This window comes from Epinephelus moara, chromosome 1, assembly GCF_006386435.1.
Source record: "Epinephelus moara isolate mb chromosome 1, YSFRI_EMoa_1.0, whole genome shotgun sequence".
Classification (NCBI taxonomy): Eukaryota; Metazoa; Chordata; class Actinopteri; order Perciformes; family Serranidae; genus Epinephelus; species Epinephelus moara.
This window is the reverse complement of record NC_065506.1, coordinates 16,025,811-16,043,943: the sequence shown is the minus strand read 5'-3', so window position 1 is coordinate 16,043,943 and position 18,133 is coordinate 16,025,811. Positions and strand designations below refer to the sequence as shown.

The following is an 18,133-nucleotide window of genomic DNA, read 5'->3' as shown; positions in this document are numbered from 1 at the left end:
CTCAGAGCCGCCCCATCCCTATCTCCTCCTCGCCTCGCCAGGAATCTTTTTCCCCCTGACCTTGTCTGCCGCTGTGTCTGTGAAGAAAAGATGGGGCCAGATTATCTATGATTGGAGATGGCCATTATCTAAACACAATCTTGGAGCCAGGTCCCACTCCTCTAGCCACTGCTGTGAGACTGGAGACCACACTGATGAGAAGAGAGATGATGGGTCAGCCAGCAACACCCTCTCCTTTTATTAACTCCGATAAGATGGTTTCAACACTCTCCCGAAATGCCCAGCAACTTCCATCAACATCGACTTTTTCACAAAGTGCCACTCTCAGTGCATTTGTCTACACACAGTCTCTTTACCCTACTTGTTTATTAGCTCCCCATACTTTTGTTTTATTGGATACTTATACAGTGCCAGGAGCATTGCAATCCCTGCATTTGATACTCAGCGGCCCTGTGTGAGCCTTTTTAATATCTTATCCATGCCTTTTGTCTGTCTGGCTGAGGGGAGTCTTTGTGAATGGGTCATGTTTGTCCTTGCCAACCTGCTGCTCTTCAGAAGGTTGACCCCAGTCGGGGCACTGAAGAGATTGACAGGACCTTAAGATGTTGCGCACTGTGCTGTCATGCCCCACCCCAGCAGGTAGAAGAAGAGTGAGGGCTGCTGGCTGGCTCAGTCTGGCAGGCCACAGGGGAGGGGCTGTCTGGAGGCACCTCACGCCCACAGAAAGAGCGCGCTCCACTTTACATGCAAATGAAGCCAAAAGATCCCTCTGTGCCTCTGGACACGATCGTGCAAAACTCTGAAAAGTCAAGAAGAACCCTGGCAGCGGTTGATATGTGTGTGCCGAGAAATACACACAGACATGGGGACACTTGGACAGGCAAAAGAATTCACAGGATTTCAACAGTGACCATTGAAGGGTAGTCAATTAAGGTTTTAAGGCATTTATTTAAACAGCTTTTTTTTTGCAGAGCTCCATGATCAGGCCTCGCCATTAGAGAAGTTTCTAATGCAGGAAAAGAAGGAATTAAAATATCTGGACAGAAGCCGCAACAGACTCACAAGTTTCCTCAATTGTTCTGTGCTAGTTTTTGATCATGCATACCAGAAGGTTTAAAGCCTCCCTCCCACTCCCCCGGGTAAATGGATGTGACAGCTCTAGTGGTATAAGTAATGCATTTACAAACACGAAGTCTGTATCCCCTCATCGTGCCTGATACACTGACAATTTGAATGTTTGTTCTCCTCTGATTATTCCATTTACCACCTCACTATACTGGATAATCCACTTGCATACATCAGATTGGGACCAGCAGCAGAAAGGTTTAGTGTGTGGTTGCACATCATTTTCACTGGGATGGGGTCTAATTACTTCTGTTAGCTGGGTGGGAACTAAACATGACTTAGAAGTAGAATGGGGCTTATTAGGTAGTCGAAGATGATGGGAAAAGGCAAAGGGAGAAAGCTTGTGGCGGTTGAGAAATGCAGCTAAACAGATTCATATATCATGCAGGTCGTTTTCTAATTACCTCACTACATTACATTACTTTACTATTTCTACATCTCCTTCGACACTGCACTTGAACTGTGCATATTGACACTGAATTATGCATCAAGTCTGAGCATTTTTTAATTCTAACATTACGTAAGATGGGAATAAAACACTGTGCTGTTGCTTACAGGAAAACTATCGTATAAACAGTCTCACCCTGAAAAATGAGTGGGAGCAAAGCTATGAAATTATTAAGTATTGTATATAAATGCTGTGCTTAAATCTCCATCATGCAATACTTGTTATAAGTAATTGTAATATCAAATTTAATGATTCCCTGAACTTTAAAAGAGTTGCTCATACTGCTGATAGTGCAACTAAATATCCCACTATGTAGCCTTTTGCTTTTGCAGCCTGTTGGTCCCTGCTCTTATGTTAGCATGCTAGCATAATTGTACGCTAACAGCTAATATTCATACTGTAAATTCATGACACTAAAACAATGTCAGAATGTAAGTAAACACAGGTGACAAGGTTACCCATACTGGCAACCTCCCTGGTGAACCTCATAACATCGCCATGTACAACAGAAGGTGCAGAGATCCTAAGTTGCTTTCTTGAATGCACTGCTGAGTATCAAACTGATGTCTTATCTGACTTTGTTAATATGGGAAATGCTACAATGCTTACTTTAAAAAATCTGAAAAACTTCAACACCACTTCAGAAAACTGTACCGGCTACAATTCTCTCTAAATATGGCGACTCCAATGCTCAGGCAAGATTGTAGGATTATTGTTGATGTAAACCAGCGATTGCATATTGTGAGATACAGTACCGTACATGTCTTTTACATCAAAGACTTTGTTTTTCAGTTTGTTAAAATGCTTCCATTTGTCTTTGTTGTTTCTCTCTGGTCCATTCTGAAAGCCATTTATTCCCAATGGTTTTAATGTAGTCAGTTTTCAGTCATCCTTTTCACTCATTGCTATTATGGCAAGTAATTGTCCCTCACTTACTGTGCATCATCACCATATTTACGAAACACACACACACACAAATGAATAAACTTCAAAGATTGTATGAAATACAATCTGTAATCTGGCAAGTTTTATGATCAAAAATATTATTCTGTGACTTTTGTTCCTTGATGTGTCTGATCTAATATTAACTTTAAAAAGAGTGTAGCATATGCTGCCATGTAAATATAACAATTTAGTGATTCCTAAGGAGAAAGTCAATTTGTGGATATGTAGCAACGCCGTCTGTTGTCTGAGTACTTTTACTGTACTTGATACAGAACTTTTCACTCCGCTTAATTTTTCTTCACTTTATTTCTTTTTAAGACAACAAGCATTTTTTAAATAAAAAAACGACCTGATAAATTATTTAAGTTCACTGATGATTAAATATAATTGACTGCCAGTGATTGCCTGTCTAACATATAATAATTAATCAATTGATAAACTGTTTCCAGCACTATTTTTTTCACATGAAAAATAATGATAATCTGTCAATGTATCACAAAAAAGTGGCATGGAGGTAAAGTTTTTTAAGTTAATGAGGCTTGTAAGAGGTGAATTATCCCCTTAGGTTATTTGAGAGAAGGGAAATTAAGTCTACTAAGGCTGCGAACATCTCATGGCCAGAGGACTGGTAGCACCAGATTTAAACAGACATAACAATGCTAGCTTACAAAAGAGTCTTTGACAACATCAAATGTATCCCAAAAGTGGCTATTCTAGGATTTTTTCTCTCTCTCATGATGTGCAAATGTGTAATGCTCATTATCTAAAAAGCCTATTCTGCAAGCAAATGGCACCTTTTGATTCCAAACAGACTCCTGCCTTAACACAACTGGGACATACAGTAGATGATGAAAAATAAAGTCTAACTCAATATTAAGAAGTCGTTACCAACATTTTGTACACCGGGTCTGTACGCCTACATGTGCAAGCGTGTCTGGTGGCGGGCCTCCCAGGCAGCAGCGCACCAGCATCAGGCTTTTCTAATGAGACCATAAGAAGCACAACTTCTCTGTTGTGCTGCCTGGAACATTACTCTGCATTTGAAATGCACCCAGCGGCCTAGCAGGCATCTTTTATCGTTGGATGCAGCTGTCCATGCTTTCTGAACACTTACTACTACCAAGCTTCCCTGACTGCTGCCAGCGGGCAATAAGTGATAGAATCATGAAAAAAAGAAGGAGAAAAAAAAGAAGAAATATTTACCACGACACAGGAGCAGGAGAGTAATGCTTTAAAGAGAATATTCCCATTATTGGCAAACAAAAGCAGAAACTTCTGAAAAGTAGACTTCACAGCAACTGATTCTTTGCCTGAAGAGAAAGAGGGTGAGGGATGACAATAAAGGGTAAAGAGAACGATACAGAGAGGGCAATGGAGAGACAAAAGGAGATGAGAGGAAAGGAAAAGCACAATCTATATGCATATACTGCAGCCTACAACACAAGTAGCACTTTATTCCAGGGAGAGAAGCATCAATCTTGACAGCATATGGCGTCTGTGCAAAATCCATTAATTTTTAATATACCGGGCGCTGAAATGAAAAGGCTTCCTGAGACAAGCAATTGTCAGATGTCAGTAGTGTTTTGATAACTTTTTTGATCTCCTTTTTTATTTGCATTCATAAAACGGGGCTGTCCACATGTCACCTCGGTTTGGACATGGCTGGAGACTGACATGGAACCATTTTCCACACAATTGCTCCCACATTCAGTCAGGAGAGGACATGTGGATTACTTTGTGTGTGAGAGGAAGTGAGTGTGCAATGGCCGAGGCCTGAAAATAACGTTATATGTCTTCACACACGGTCATAGGCATTTATATACTGTATACCAGGATGTGGACTCGTTACATTACAAAATCAAAAGCACTTGCAACTCAACTTGAACTTAAACACCACTAAGTCAAGGCTATTATTAACATAGCAAAGTGTAGTGCTTGCCACTTCACTTTGGACTAGAGCTTAGATTCTCTGCCTGAGCCTGAACCCGCCACTATCCTCGGGCTCGGACGGGTCGGGCTCCTCATAATAGACCTAGGCTATGGAACCAACTATTTATCAAACCTGGGGGAGGGGGCCGCGGCCGCCCCGGCGTCAGTGGCCGCGTACATGTGAGTTGTTGACAGTGACAATGTGTGTATCGGCTTTGTCAAGTGTACCAAGTGCAGCGCGATGCTGGTATATGACAGCAAAAAGACAGGGACCTCGACACTTGAAAGAAAGACTTGAGTCAGCCTTCAGTGTCCATGTTCGTATCCTTAAAAAAATGTCGGGTTAAAACCGGGCTCGGGCTCGTGATTACAGTTAAAGGGACGGGCTGGGCCGGGCTTGGACAGAATATGCACGGGCTCAGGTGGGGTCGGGCTGGATTTTTTGGGCCCGATCTAAGCTCTACTTGGGACTTGACTGGAAAGACTTGAGACTTACTTGTGACTTGCAAAACAACGACATGGTCACACCTCTGCTGTATACACATACATATACTGTATATAAAATAAAAATATCTTTCTCCATACACACAAGTCCATTTTTAGCCTCTGTATCCGTGGATCCACTCATTATATTTTAATGTATACAGTAGAAATGTTCCAGGATTAATTAGTGGTGTTTGAGGACACAATAATACAGAAAACATCAAAACGATGTAGCCAGCCTTTATAACTACCACACACACACAGGCACACACACATTATTATTTTAAAGTAGCGACAACGTTTGAAAGTGCAGATTACAAAGGTCTCTTCAGAGTAGAGCAGAGTGCTGTAGAGCTCAAATGTTCTCCAGCTGTGTGGCTCAGCTCTGTTAGAGGGATAAGATGAGCCCCTCTCAATGAGAGATAAGTACCAAGAGGTCAAACAGTCAGCTCAATGAGTTCTGTCACACTTCTGTATCCTCAGACAGTTCCATAGGAAGGTCCTCACCCCTCTTAATGCAAATACATGACTGTGCTTGAGAAAAGTATTCTTTTTTTCCCTCTTCTCCCCACTTTTAATGGATAGTTCTTTGGAGTCATGGAGTCATATCCTTGTGCAAAGGGTGCATTACAAGATATTTATTCATATTCATAAAATGCCAATTTAAAGCTTGCGAGTGGCCATAGGAGATGAGCGAGAACATGCAAAATCCAATAAGAGCTGCTTTGGAGACAGGTGCAAAGTGGACTAATTAATAGCAATCTATACTCTGGCCAGGGCATGCAGTGGGCCGACTGAGACACTCTTAGGTCAGGCAATGAAAAGATAGCAGCTCCAAATTCATTTTCTCACCGTGGCTCTCCCAAAGGAAGGCTCCCAAGTACACTCGCACTTCCTTTAATGCCTTCACTGGGGTGTAATTTATTTTTGCGTTTGCCAGCACATTTGGAAAGTTCATTACTTCGCTCATGGCTTGTTAATTAGCCTTGTAAAGCCGCCATTAGATCTCCTCGGGCCAGGACCGAGATGAGACTTTTGTCCCAAAACATTAACACACTGCAGGAGGCCTGTAAAACTGCACTCTGCCCGTTTAAGTTGTAACAGTGACACCTCAGTGAAAATCTGAAAGATGGAGGGACAATGGAGGCAAAGTCATGTGTTCTCTAGACAGACTGTTGCCTCATTTCATGTTTCACCTTTGCTGCCATGGACAGGGGTCAAGCTCATTTCTCCCCAACACCTGTTCAAGGCTGACTTTACAGCTACGCAGCTCCTCCGCTGATGCCCAATATCCAGCAACATGTCTGTCCGCCTGTCGGTCTTTGCTAAATCCTAGTCAACAGCATAAGTGGCTGTCTCTGTGGTTATCTCCTCTGGGTTCTCGCTCACTTCCAACCCTGGAGCTCCAAGGGAGGAGGGACAGTAATGAGTTGTAGTACCAGGCTCAGCTGGCGGGTTTGAGAATCCCTGCTGTGTGAGGCGTGACTACAGGAACATGGACTGACACCACAGCTACAACACTGGCAGTAGAGACCAGGCAGCATGGCCTTATTGATTATGCAGGTGCTCATTTGTGTGGCCAAGCGGGTAGCAGGCACGTGTCTCATTTGAACTTTACAGGAATGGAACAGGATCCGATTTCCCCGCTGCAAAAAGGAAGCCCTGGTGCTTTATTTTTAGAACAGCTGCGTCTAATGGGGCCTGGCAGGTACAGGAGGCGTCACATCTGTCGAGGCCCAGGTGATGCTCTCGCCCTCCGCTCCTCGCCCGCTCCCTACCAGTCAAATGACTCACACTGAAGATCAACAGTGTCATTTCCAATAAACTCTTCTTCCTCTTCCTGCCACTTTCCATCAGTTCTGGCGATGGGTTCTTGCTAGTAGCCATTTCATTCCACAACACAGCGGAATAGGGGATGCATAATGTAAAAGATGTAAAGAAGATGAATGCACTGTCTAATGCCAGGGCACTGGGAAGATTAATTAGAAAAATCCAGCTTTCTGGCTGGCCAAAGTGTAGTGGTATAGAGCCCATACATCTGAGCCAGAGTGCCCCCGTCTGGAGCTCAGGAACCAACTTTGACATGTAGTGGCAGGGAAGACATTGGTGTGGGTGGAGCTGCCCTTCAACGGTAATGAGGAACAACACTGCAAATTTCACTTCAGTTTAATATCAGTTGGGAAATTTGGAAAAATCAGTACTTAATGTTAAATCACACCAGACTCTGCTAACATTTAGACTGTACAAAGGGAACTTTGCCCATGACCTTTTCCTACTGATAAAGTTTACAACAGATGTCAGTTTGACGGACAGAATGTAGCCCTGCTATTTCCATGATTTATACCTAACATTGCTTTTTAAGTTCACACACCTTATTGTACAGAATTAGTCACCAATATATGACCATTAAAGAATAGATCTGCTCCAAGCATCTCACAAGCGTCTTGGCAACATTTTTCTATTGTTGGCACAAAAAATAAGGTAACCTACTCATCATAGTGGACAGAAAACTTGCTAATTAAACCACAGGTTCAACAGAAATATATTGTGAGAAGTTCCTATATCACAATAAAAACTACCTGCTGCAATGCTTTGCAATTTTTTGTTTGTTTCAAGGCACGAGAACTAGACCTTTTGGCTTTCATAGTTAAACTGTTTTGCGATGCTTTCTGCAAACACCCTCCTCCTTCAGTGGGCTGTGAAAGCAATAGGTCACGGTCATGGTTATAACTTGTATACATTTATATAGAATTATGCAGTGTGTGCACAAAATAGTAGGAAGACAAATTCATTCTTTGAATTGCGAATTAGAGTCACGCTTAATTTCACTTTGTATTTGCTGGAGTTGAAAAATGACAAATCTGCAAACCTTTGGCTGATAATTATCCACAAACAACTTTACACTGAAAAGCTTCATCTGTTATTTCTGGGCGGCCAACACTGGGCAGTGCGCAGAATCGTGTTAATTTTTTAATTCCACTTGACTCCTTTTCCAAAGCATTTGTTCCTTGAATGCAAGTGTCCTATGGGCATTCACATTGAGGAAATGTGAGAGCCTTAAATTTGTCTCCATACAACATATTGGACATATTATAGTCAGCGCAAAGTGGAGCGGATGAGAGTATAGTCTTGAATGGGAAACCAGTGCACGCTTAGTTTTCTTACTTTTTCCGAGTTTATAACGGGATGGATTGTGCTGCAGAGTTTACTCTTGCTTATTATAATTCCTACTCCTTTGGTGATGAGAAAGTGTAATACCATGTTCTTGTTCCATGTTCTCTTTCAACTCAGTGACTTAAGCATCCAGACGATCTAAGAGTTTGTCTACCTGTGCAAAATATTCCCGCTCTCTTTCTACCTTTACCTGAAACCCACAGAGCTCCAAACATCATCTGTATCAAACGTCACCGTGGCAGACTTGAATAGCTCACTGGAAACAGGAATATATCTCCCTCATACCAGGGTGGGGTGGCACACCACACAACAGTAAGATCAACAACAATAACAACAACAACAGCCGCCGCCGCAGCAACAGCAGCAGCAGCAGCAGCAGCAGCAGCAGCAGCATAGGCTCAACACAGCAGACTGCTGATAAAAGGGGGGGTTTGAGTTGCACAAGTTCCTCTCAGCTCAGCAGAACGGTGCCATCAGCTGTAGCATTTGTCTGTTCTTTCCTCTCTTCCACCCTGCCTCCTTTCCCTCCCCCTCTTCCTCCCCCTTCCTCTCTTCCTATCCAGAAGACAGGAAGCTGTTTGTGGGAATGCTCGGCAAGCAGCAGAGCGAGGATGACGTCCGGCGGCTGTTCGAGACCTTCGGCCAGATCGAGGAGTGCACCGTCCTGCGAGGGCCTGATGGGGCCAGTAAGGGTCAGAGCCCACACACCTCCCACTCTTTTGTTTTTCCCTGTCTGTTCCTCCTTTTAATCCCTCTGTCTGTCTGTCTGTATGTTCGTGTGCTGTCTCTCTTTCTCTTTCTGCTCCTCACATTTATAGAACCACGCTTCACCTGCTGTGCACTCATTGACATCGTCTGCGATCCACTATACACTTCTGAATAACTCATCCTCCCCTTCAGCTATTCTGTTTTTTCACCACCTCTTATGTGTCTCGCTTGCGTTTCTTTCATACCTCATTGTCACTGTGCTCCGACACCTCCTCCCTTCCCACTTTCCTTTTCTCACTACTCTCTGTATTTCCCTTTCCTTTTTTGTTCTCACTCTACCTCTCCTTCCTCACTCCTTTTTTCTTTCCCTCCCGAACTTCGTCTCATGTTGTCTCTTCATCCCGGCAGTTCCTCTCACCCTGGGCTTGTACTCAACAAATCCATCACACAACACCTCGTCTTTCAGCTCACCCCTCCTCCTCCCTCCTTCCCTCCCTCTCTTCCTGTTATCTGAAAAGTGGAGGGGTGTAATCATGTTTGTTTCCCACATTCCCGTCATCCCTCCCCAGAGACCCCATTGGACGATAATGTCCTACTGTAAATAAAGCAGCCAGGCTCTGGGTTTTGCTGCTGTCACTCACTGTGCGGCAGATTTGCCAGCATTCAGGAACAGCTTATGCATTCATGTCTGTGGCTTATGTGCTATTTAGTTAGTAGAGCGTGGTCAAATTAAAGATGGCTGTGAAATGTGCGATGCAGGTGGAATTGTTCTGAGAGAGCGAGAGCCCCCCTCCCCATCATCCTTTGATGGGTCTCTGTCTCACAGCCGTATTTGGAGCGATAACGCCGGTGATATTGCTCGGAACCTCTACCTTCCTTTCTCTTTGTTGACTGTGATTTATTCTCCTATATGAAGCACCTGGATGTGTGAAAAGGACGTGTGGGAAGGAAAGGGAGAGGGGTTGATAATGCGCAAGTCTTCTGAGTATATCAAAGAGAAAGGCTGGCTATACCGAACCACACACCTATCTGTGTCTACATCTGTTCCTCTCACTGTTAATCCCGGGTCTATTGCTCTGCGTCGCCCCACCGGCCCACTACCTTTCTTTCTCCCTGGCTTGTTTCCTCTTTCACTGTCTCTGCCTCCCTCTCTGGCTCCCTCTCTTCCTGTCTGCTCAGATGCCTCAAGCTGATTGACAGCACATAAAATGAAATAAGGCCGGTGCTGCCGTGTCAGACAGGAGCTAGTTTTCTCCCTCATTCTCACTTTCACTCCTTTTCACCCTCCTGCACCCCCCACCTCATCTCTTTTTCCTTCTCCTCTCTTCACATGCCATACGTCCCCTGTGTTGGTATTTGTCTTTATTATCACCGGCTTGATCATTGCCTTTTCTTCAAGTTCTCATTGCTATGAAATGGAAGACTATAGAGCAACGTTAACTATGTATGCTACCACCAGACAAAGGTCTCATATATAGGTATCTGGTCCTATCACTCACTGTGCAACAGTCCCACGCAATCATTACGGGATGTTACGGCAAATTATTTTGCCAGCCGCCTCGCTTGGGATGAGGTTCCCGTAATTTGAATGAGACAGACCTTGAAATTGACAGTGCTATCTGTTCCATGATGGAGGCTTTGTCCCCTGTTGATGTAAATTTATGCTACTCAGAAGCTTTTCAGCACCCCTCTTCACCCAATAAAAAGGCCGAGAAGTTTAACATCCATCTCTCTATGGCTCTGCTCCTCAAAGTACTTTCAAAGTGCAACACTTGCTGCCAGAGTTGAATAGAGCCCTGAATTGTCAGGAAAAATAGAGAGATGGCTTTTAGGTCTATAATTAAGTTGTGTTATAAATGTCACCCATCCAGCGGGATGGAATTCATGCATACATATTATTACCCCGGGAATTCAAAAGGCAGTGCAGATCCTCTCGCTTGAAAGCAATACAATCTCTCTTTTTCCTTTTCCCCCAACTCATTCTGAGCCATCAAATTCAAAAACTCAAATGTGCACTATAATTTATGAGGCTGTAGCACTTCCAATTCTTTTGAGATGTTGTGCTCTGTGTCCCTTAACTTTTTTTTTTCTAGGTCAGGAAAAGCAAGGCTACAGCATTGGCTTTTTGGTGGAGAAATCTGAGGACATTGTATGTTTGACATGACTTTGCCATTGATGGCGTTCGCCAAGCCCTGCGGTTTTGAGCGTCTTTCTGGTTGGGCTGAGCTGCTGAGGTCACTGGGATTCTGGCACAATATCTGATAGCCTTGTTAGGGAACCAACAGCAAGTTATCTTGCCTCACAAAACCAAAAGGCTTTTGCATGAGCAAACTGCCCCTTATTATTTCAACTACAAAGGTTAAATGCGTTTGTTCCTTCAAAGACAGACTTGCAGTCAAATGGCACACAGTAGGCTGATGCATTTCAGTTGGACAAATGAAGACCTTTCCTGCCTCTACCCGGAGGGGCGTTCAAGTGAAGTAAAAGGGTGCTAGAGTGCTGTGACAGAATCAAAGGCTTTTTTGACTTATCTGTGCGCCTCTGTAGATCTATACAGCTTTGAGAACATTTGACCGTACAGGAAACACATGCCCTTTACTATTCATAACATTTCCGCACACAACAGTTTCAACTGCTTACCATTTATTGTGTGTCTGGAATGTGGATGGAAAGCCTCAGGTAAAGGTGGAAATTGTCTTCCATTGATTGTGCACATACTGCATGTCCCTCAGTTCAATCTTCTTGATTTTGTCAGGAAATTATTAATTTGTTTGCCTGGGAAGCAAAGCTGACTCCTGAGATGCATAAGTGAATGGGTCACTGCCAGATACAAAACATCCCCTGAGCCTACCTATCAGTGTTTGTAATTTAAATGAATCATCATGACTCCTTTGGGAAAGTAGAGTGGATAAATGTATATGAACGTATATAACCGTTTTAAATAGGTATCAGCAGATATAAAGAACCCAGGGATTGAACTCCGGAAAAGCCTGTCTGGTTCTAAGACACTGGTGCTGCTCGATTAATGAAAAGGGGGCAGAATTAATCCACGAGTTTGTTAATTAGGTATCTCTTGACTTAACACATGAGCTACCTGAAGGCAAGGATAAGAATAGGACATAACAGAATACCTTGTGCAGTCTATGACGACCATAAAGCTTAGAGAAATAGCTCCTGTTTAATTTAATGGCTTTTGGAAAATTACCACATTTCAGTTCCACTGTATTTCACTTCTCTTTATGTTGTAGTAGTTCAGTGCCTGTCCTTACCTACACACTGATACACTAATTAATCATGTAGTTAGGATATGTAACCTTCCTAAAAACATATTGTGCATTATTATTATCTACTTGAATCATTTTTAACATCATTTGAAATGTTAATGCAATGAGGCTCCAGAACACCGCTGCCAACACCCGTTCCCTTGTCTTCCGGCCAACTTTTTATGTTGACTTTTCCTTTTGTGCATTAACTACACAACAGATTTAAGATGATTTGAATGCCCCTTGAGCAAAGCCCCCCCACACCCCCCTACCATCCGAAATTACATGCAAGCAAAGATTCGGTTAGATAGGCAGATTATAATACTATGCCTTTGTCATCATAATCTCTTTTATGAGTGACTGCACACAAATCACAATGTGTAAATATTAAACAGATTAATAATCACAAACAAGTCAGGATAGTAAATGCCTTGGCTCTACGCTCTGAAGTGGAGGGGGTGGAATTAGAAATGGGCGAGGGACAGGATGTTCCACGCAGCTAATGCCTTCACTACAATTAGACTGATTTATTCAGAGTTATGCGCTGAACACACAAATGGCAGAATATATTTACAAACCAGATAACATGAAAACAATGGTAATGAATGGTGTTTTTCCCCCATATTCAAGGCCATCTCCCTGATGTTGTGCCCCTCCTTTCTATTTCTCTCGTTTTCTGTGTATACAGGCTGCGCCTTTGTCAAGTTCTCCAGCCACGCAGAAGCGCAGGCCGCCATAAACAGCTTGCATGGTGGACAGACTATGCCTGTAAGTAAAACGCTCATAACAAATGTTACAACAGAATTAAGTGTCAAGTTTATTGCAACGCAGTTGCAAACAATTGCTTTTACTGTTGATGTGGACAGACAAAGAGAAAGTTTTGCAAGAGATATGATGTCACTTATGCCAGCTGTTTTGCCTGTGGTTCCGCTTCTATGAAATGTTTGAGATAGACTGGGATAAAGTTTACAACAAAGATCGGTGGAGTTTTTGGATTCTGTTTTTCTGCCTTTCCAAGAGACAGACACTGACCAAGCCTTGCTTTAAAGTTTTCTATTCCATATGCATACACCCACTGGAGGGTGCATGCCCCTTTTAAAAATTCAATACTGAATGTCTTTTTTATGCGTCTGGAAAATATCTCATACATTTAAGACTAAAGCATGCACACAAAAGAAACCAGAATACCTATTATCAGTCTGCGTATCTATTTCTTCATCTGCTCTCTTCTACCACGTAGTAAATCCATATATACGTGAACATATATATACAGTCACCACAGTGAATCTTTTCAAAGCACATCAACAATCCACAGACTCACATACATCCTCGCTGTGTGTTATCGCACACAAGATTCCCACTGTCAGCATCCGCCACCTTACAGTGCACAGCTGCATACTCTGTATCTGTCTTTTCACTCAATATCCATTTCCTTCTCCTGCTATTCAGACTACCTTTTCAGCAGACTGATAGAGAGTGTTTACATTCACACTCTTATAAAGATATGATTACTGTGCATTGCACATGAATCCTCCAATGTGTCCTCAGGTGACATTGTGCTGTATATACAAATAAAATGTCAGTTATGTATAAAGTTGAAACTGAAGTTGTGGAATGATGGACATAGAAATGAAAGACCTACGTATATACTGTACAGTTCAAGTATGATACTGTAGGTTCTGTTTGTTCTTTGGTTCATTTTCATTGTTACATGCCATATAAAATGCTATACAAGATTTTAGATTATAGTAGGAGTATAGTAAGACCCAAAAACAAACTCACAAAGAGCCTTAAGCTTTTCAGGTTATCATAGCTAATGTGGTAGCTACCAATTGCCCTACTTACATGCCCAGACCACAGAATCCCAATGAACTTTTCTGGCTATAATTCAGCATTCACTGTTATTTTAGTCCTGGATTGGTCCACCAACTAGAGAGAAAATACCAGAAAGAGACACAAAAGCAAAACTAGAAAAGCACTCGGAGAGTGCAGACCTCCGCCAAGTAGGTGATACCCCCCCCTGCATCAGATTTTGCAGCCTGCATCACAATTAGGTTATTTGCATCACTATCATTATTAGGTTATATATGCCTTCACCATGGAGACACTGTGGTGTATTTATTTCGTTTTTATTTTGTACTAACACAGAATATAATATGTTTTTTTTTTGTATTTTTCACTTTTTTTCCAACACAGAACATTCATTTCAACTTTAGAATTCCAACAATATTTAGCAAGTAGAACAAGATGTGATTTCCTGCCACCAGATGGCGCTATTTTCACCATCTCTAGAAATTGGAATTGCTGCTGAGGCTGTCAGACGATAGACTTTATTTATTATTTTATCCACTTTGCTTCAACCGATCACCACCAAAGCTTTATCATCTGTTCCTTGTCCCATTATCCACCTTTCCTGAAAATTTCATCAAAATCCGTTAATCATCATCAAATAGCTTTTTGAGTTATTTTGCAGACAAACAAACAGACCAACGCCGGCGAAAACATAACCTCCTTGGTGGAGGTAATAAGACATATGAATAAAAGAATTACAAAAGTACAAATCTAGCTCTCAACTTTAAGCAGACTGTGAATAAGCTTAAGGCAAGCTGCCACAAGAACTCTGGATGCAACATGAGATAAAATGTCTTTGATATAAGTGATACAGCTGAGGAAAATTCACCTCTGACAATGACAGCTCATTGTAAAAGTGTAAAACGGGATGATGTTGTGGAAGAGGGAGACATATGCTAGACAAAACTTTTTGAGCTTAAGAAAAACAAACTGAAGCACGGACAACTATTTTCTTATTACTTAAAGATTACAATGCTTCTCTTTTCATGGGGAAATAGTACGCTGTCAAAAGTTAATAATTTGAACAGCTCTCTTAACCTGTTCCTGAAAAGTAAAATTAGTGTGAAATTAGTGGCTTTACATCGGGAGACATTGTGTCATCTTCATGGTGAAGGAATTTAATTGAGGTAGTAGGCCAAAAAAAGATTATCTCAGAATTGGTGTAATTAACTTTTGACACTTTGTATGCTGTCTAGGCAATTTATATGACTGGTGAGACAGGTAGTGTTCAAATTCTGTACACCTACATATAAATGTGTGTCATCAGCATAATAGTAAAACTTTTTTGTTTGCTTTTGATATATCCAAGTAGATTCATGCATGAATACAGTAAATGTTAAAAAATTAGACTGGATTGAAAACTTAGAGTCTCAATTTACCTGAGGAAAAAGATGAAGGGTGGATATTGTTGTAAAGATTTTCTAATGAAAGTTAAAACTTTCTCTGAGACCAACTGCATGTTTAAAAAACTACAGAGTGCCATAGATAATAGATAACACACAGGCTGAATATATTTGAATATGGATGGGGACATACAAGTTACTGCATCCTCCGGCAACATGGGAGAATTGACTTGAAAACAACTCATTGCATTGCATTAACAGTGACAGTTTGGCCCCTGTCAGGGGTCTACTTTTTGTTAAAGAATATTAAACACTTTAAACACTTGAAACCACTTATCAAGGGAGGCTTCATTACAGTGACTAGAAGGGAGGTTAACAAGTAAGTCAATAATATTGAAAAGCACCCTAGAGTTAGGATGGATCTTCAAAATGAGGTCAGATTAATAAGCCGCTTTTGCTTCCTTAACTGCTTCCTGACATTTCAGCATTAAGTCCTTCATAATATTGTGGGACACTTGCAGTTTATCAGCCTCCCATTAACTTCTAGCCTAATACATTTATTCTTCATAATCTGGGTATCATCTACCCAGGGCTGGGGTATTCATCTTGATATGTTGAGGAATACGCTTTAATAGTGGTTGTATCGTCGCTCAGTCCAACTGACTTAGGACACAAACACAGGTATTGTGACAACACACACTGACCAACCAAACATGTTGGCATGTAATGAGAGGAGAAGACCTCACATGCAATGCAAGAGAATGGTGCCACAATCACTGTGGTCAGTGGACTGTATTGCACCACACAATCAATGTTGATGTAAATGTGCTTTGTGACATAGTTTAGCTAAGTATACAATGAACTGTGGAGTAAATGGTGTTTGATACACAGTACTCATGAGCTGCACGAAATAGCATTAGTTGATGTTTATTTGTTCAGTTGAAGAATGAGGCCACCAAACCTGTAACTCTTGTCAAGCTACAGTTAATTACGAATTGGATATACTTCTGTCAGGCTTGAACAAGGCCACCAAAAAGGGCTTAAGTAAAAGAAATGATGAATTACAAAGCATCTCCCTGCCAGTGCTTGGTGTGTGTTGAGTGCTGCACAGCTGGACACACACATGAGCACACACTCTTTCTGGCAGACATCCGCACCTTCACACACTTCACTGATGTTCCGCAATAAATATTTACGGGCGCTTCCTGGCAGCTAGATAGTGTCCTGGAAGCCAGATGTAATTTACACATCTTTTTGATGCCGCCTCATTTTGCATTACATTGAAGTAGTGAGGGAGGGAAATAAGTGGTAGAGTGGGTTTAACTTTGCGTGTGGTTGTTGTGCTCAGTAAAGACCAAACTTTTTGGCGTGTAAACCGCAAGGGTCAAAATTTAATAAGCAGTGGGCCACGAGCCAAAGAATAATCATGTTTCACACTGATCGTGCACAATTATGACAGGCCTCTTACTGAAATTTAATTGTAATCAAGATATTTACCTTGTACTCAAAATATCTTGTTGACTCAATCAACAGAATATGTTTACATTCGGAAGATTTACATAATTGGACTCCTTTGCTGGTTTTTTCTTTCTTTTACGGATCAAAACTTGGCTCGTGTGGACTACTTTTGCGCACTTTCTTTGTGTTGATGTAGCTCAGGAACAGTTGCATTAGATTGGGCCACTGAGCCACCGTAGGTCTGCTGCAGATGAACTGTCCAAGGCAACATATGGAGCCCCAAACAGACCTGGGGCAGATCAAGAGCCATCCAAAAGTTCATTAATAATCTATATTATCCATATCTCTCTCCGTCTATCCCTGCACCTGTTATCCTCCTCTCCCCAAATCCAACTTTCTCTCAGATTAATAGGCAAGGTGGCCATTAGTATCCAACTAAGGCTTTGGTACCGATGGGGGATGCAGTTAATTTGGATAATATCACTGCCACATGTCGTCAACAACAGACTAACAGGAGGCAGGATTCAGAGAGTGGGCTGCTCTGCTCACTGCCTGCTGCCAGCTGTGAGGTCTGGATGAACCTTGAACAAAGAGTTGTCTCTCACTCCCTCTCTGTCTCTCTCTCCCTCTTAATGTTCTCTCAACAGCATCTGTGTTACCTGGCACACGCACACATGCCATAAATAATACCTGCACCAAAATACGCTGGCCCAAAATGAAAGGCTTTAATGAAGCTTAAGGGCAAGGGATGCCACCGAAGGGCATGCGCTGATAGATCGGGTCATAGCTTTAATTGATGTTTATTGCAGATTGCAGGTGCTTCCAAAATTAACTTAAAAGGTGATTGGGCAGAGAACAGGCACTCTCACTGGTTCATCTGTTGAATTACAGTAAGGCTGCAGAGGCACAGGTGGCAAAACTTCAAATGGCAGAGCCGGGGGCAGGCCGACAGCACCCAGCAAATTGCAGACATTGTCATGTTCGGTGTCACAGCGTGGCTGACAGGGCCTGTGGAGCTCGCCGGTGTTGGCAGCAACAAGAGCGTGCATGTGTGTGATACTATAGTTCCGGATTAATGAGCGATAAGTCCAAGCCAGAAAGCATTGTCATTGTAACACAAGATTCATCAAATGTCACATGAAACTATTGTAGAACCTCAGCAGGCTTGTAGCTGACACACGACACGGAGCTTTGTGTTTTTGCGTTTCTCACATATTGTGGCGGAAACTGTTATTTACAAAATGCAGTGTACACACCAAGTGAAAATACCATTATGAATGGCAGTATTGTTCTTCTGTGTCTTTTGGCTCGATGTGCAGTGTGCTCGGCGGCAGCAGCAGTATGTGGTGGACAGCAAGGCCAGACCAAGACAGCATCATCCGGTGCTAATGAGAGACAGTCCTCCC

General features: G+C 42.3%; 1 protein-coding gene and 1 long non-coding RNA gene across 5 annotated transcripts in view; one reads left to right on the top strand and one right to left on the bottom strand.

Annotated features, from left to right (window-relative positions):
- celf6 (CUGBP Elav-like family member 6) overlaps nucleotides 1-18,133 on the top strand; it is a 143,819-nt gene that overhangs the window by 91,624 nt on the left and 34,062 nt on the right. For 2 of the 3 annotated variants that reach the window (XM_050046687.1, XM_050046696.1), the window contains exons 3-4: nucleotides 8,668-8,796; nucleotides 12,764-12,843. In XM_050046687.1, the coding sequence (XP_049902644.1) occupies nucleotides 8,668-8,796; nucleotides 12,764-12,843 (209 nt within the window). The remainder of the gene's footprint in view (nucleotides 1-8,667; nucleotides 8,797-12,763; nucleotides 12,844-18,133) is intronic. The other variant, XM_050046678.1, reaches the window with a different exon arrangement.
- LOC126391786 (uncharacterized) overlaps nucleotides 1-18,133 on the bottom strand; it is a 155,586-nt gene that overhangs the window by 133,014 nt on the left and 4,439 nt on the right. The gene's annotated exons all lie outside the window — the stretch shown is intronic.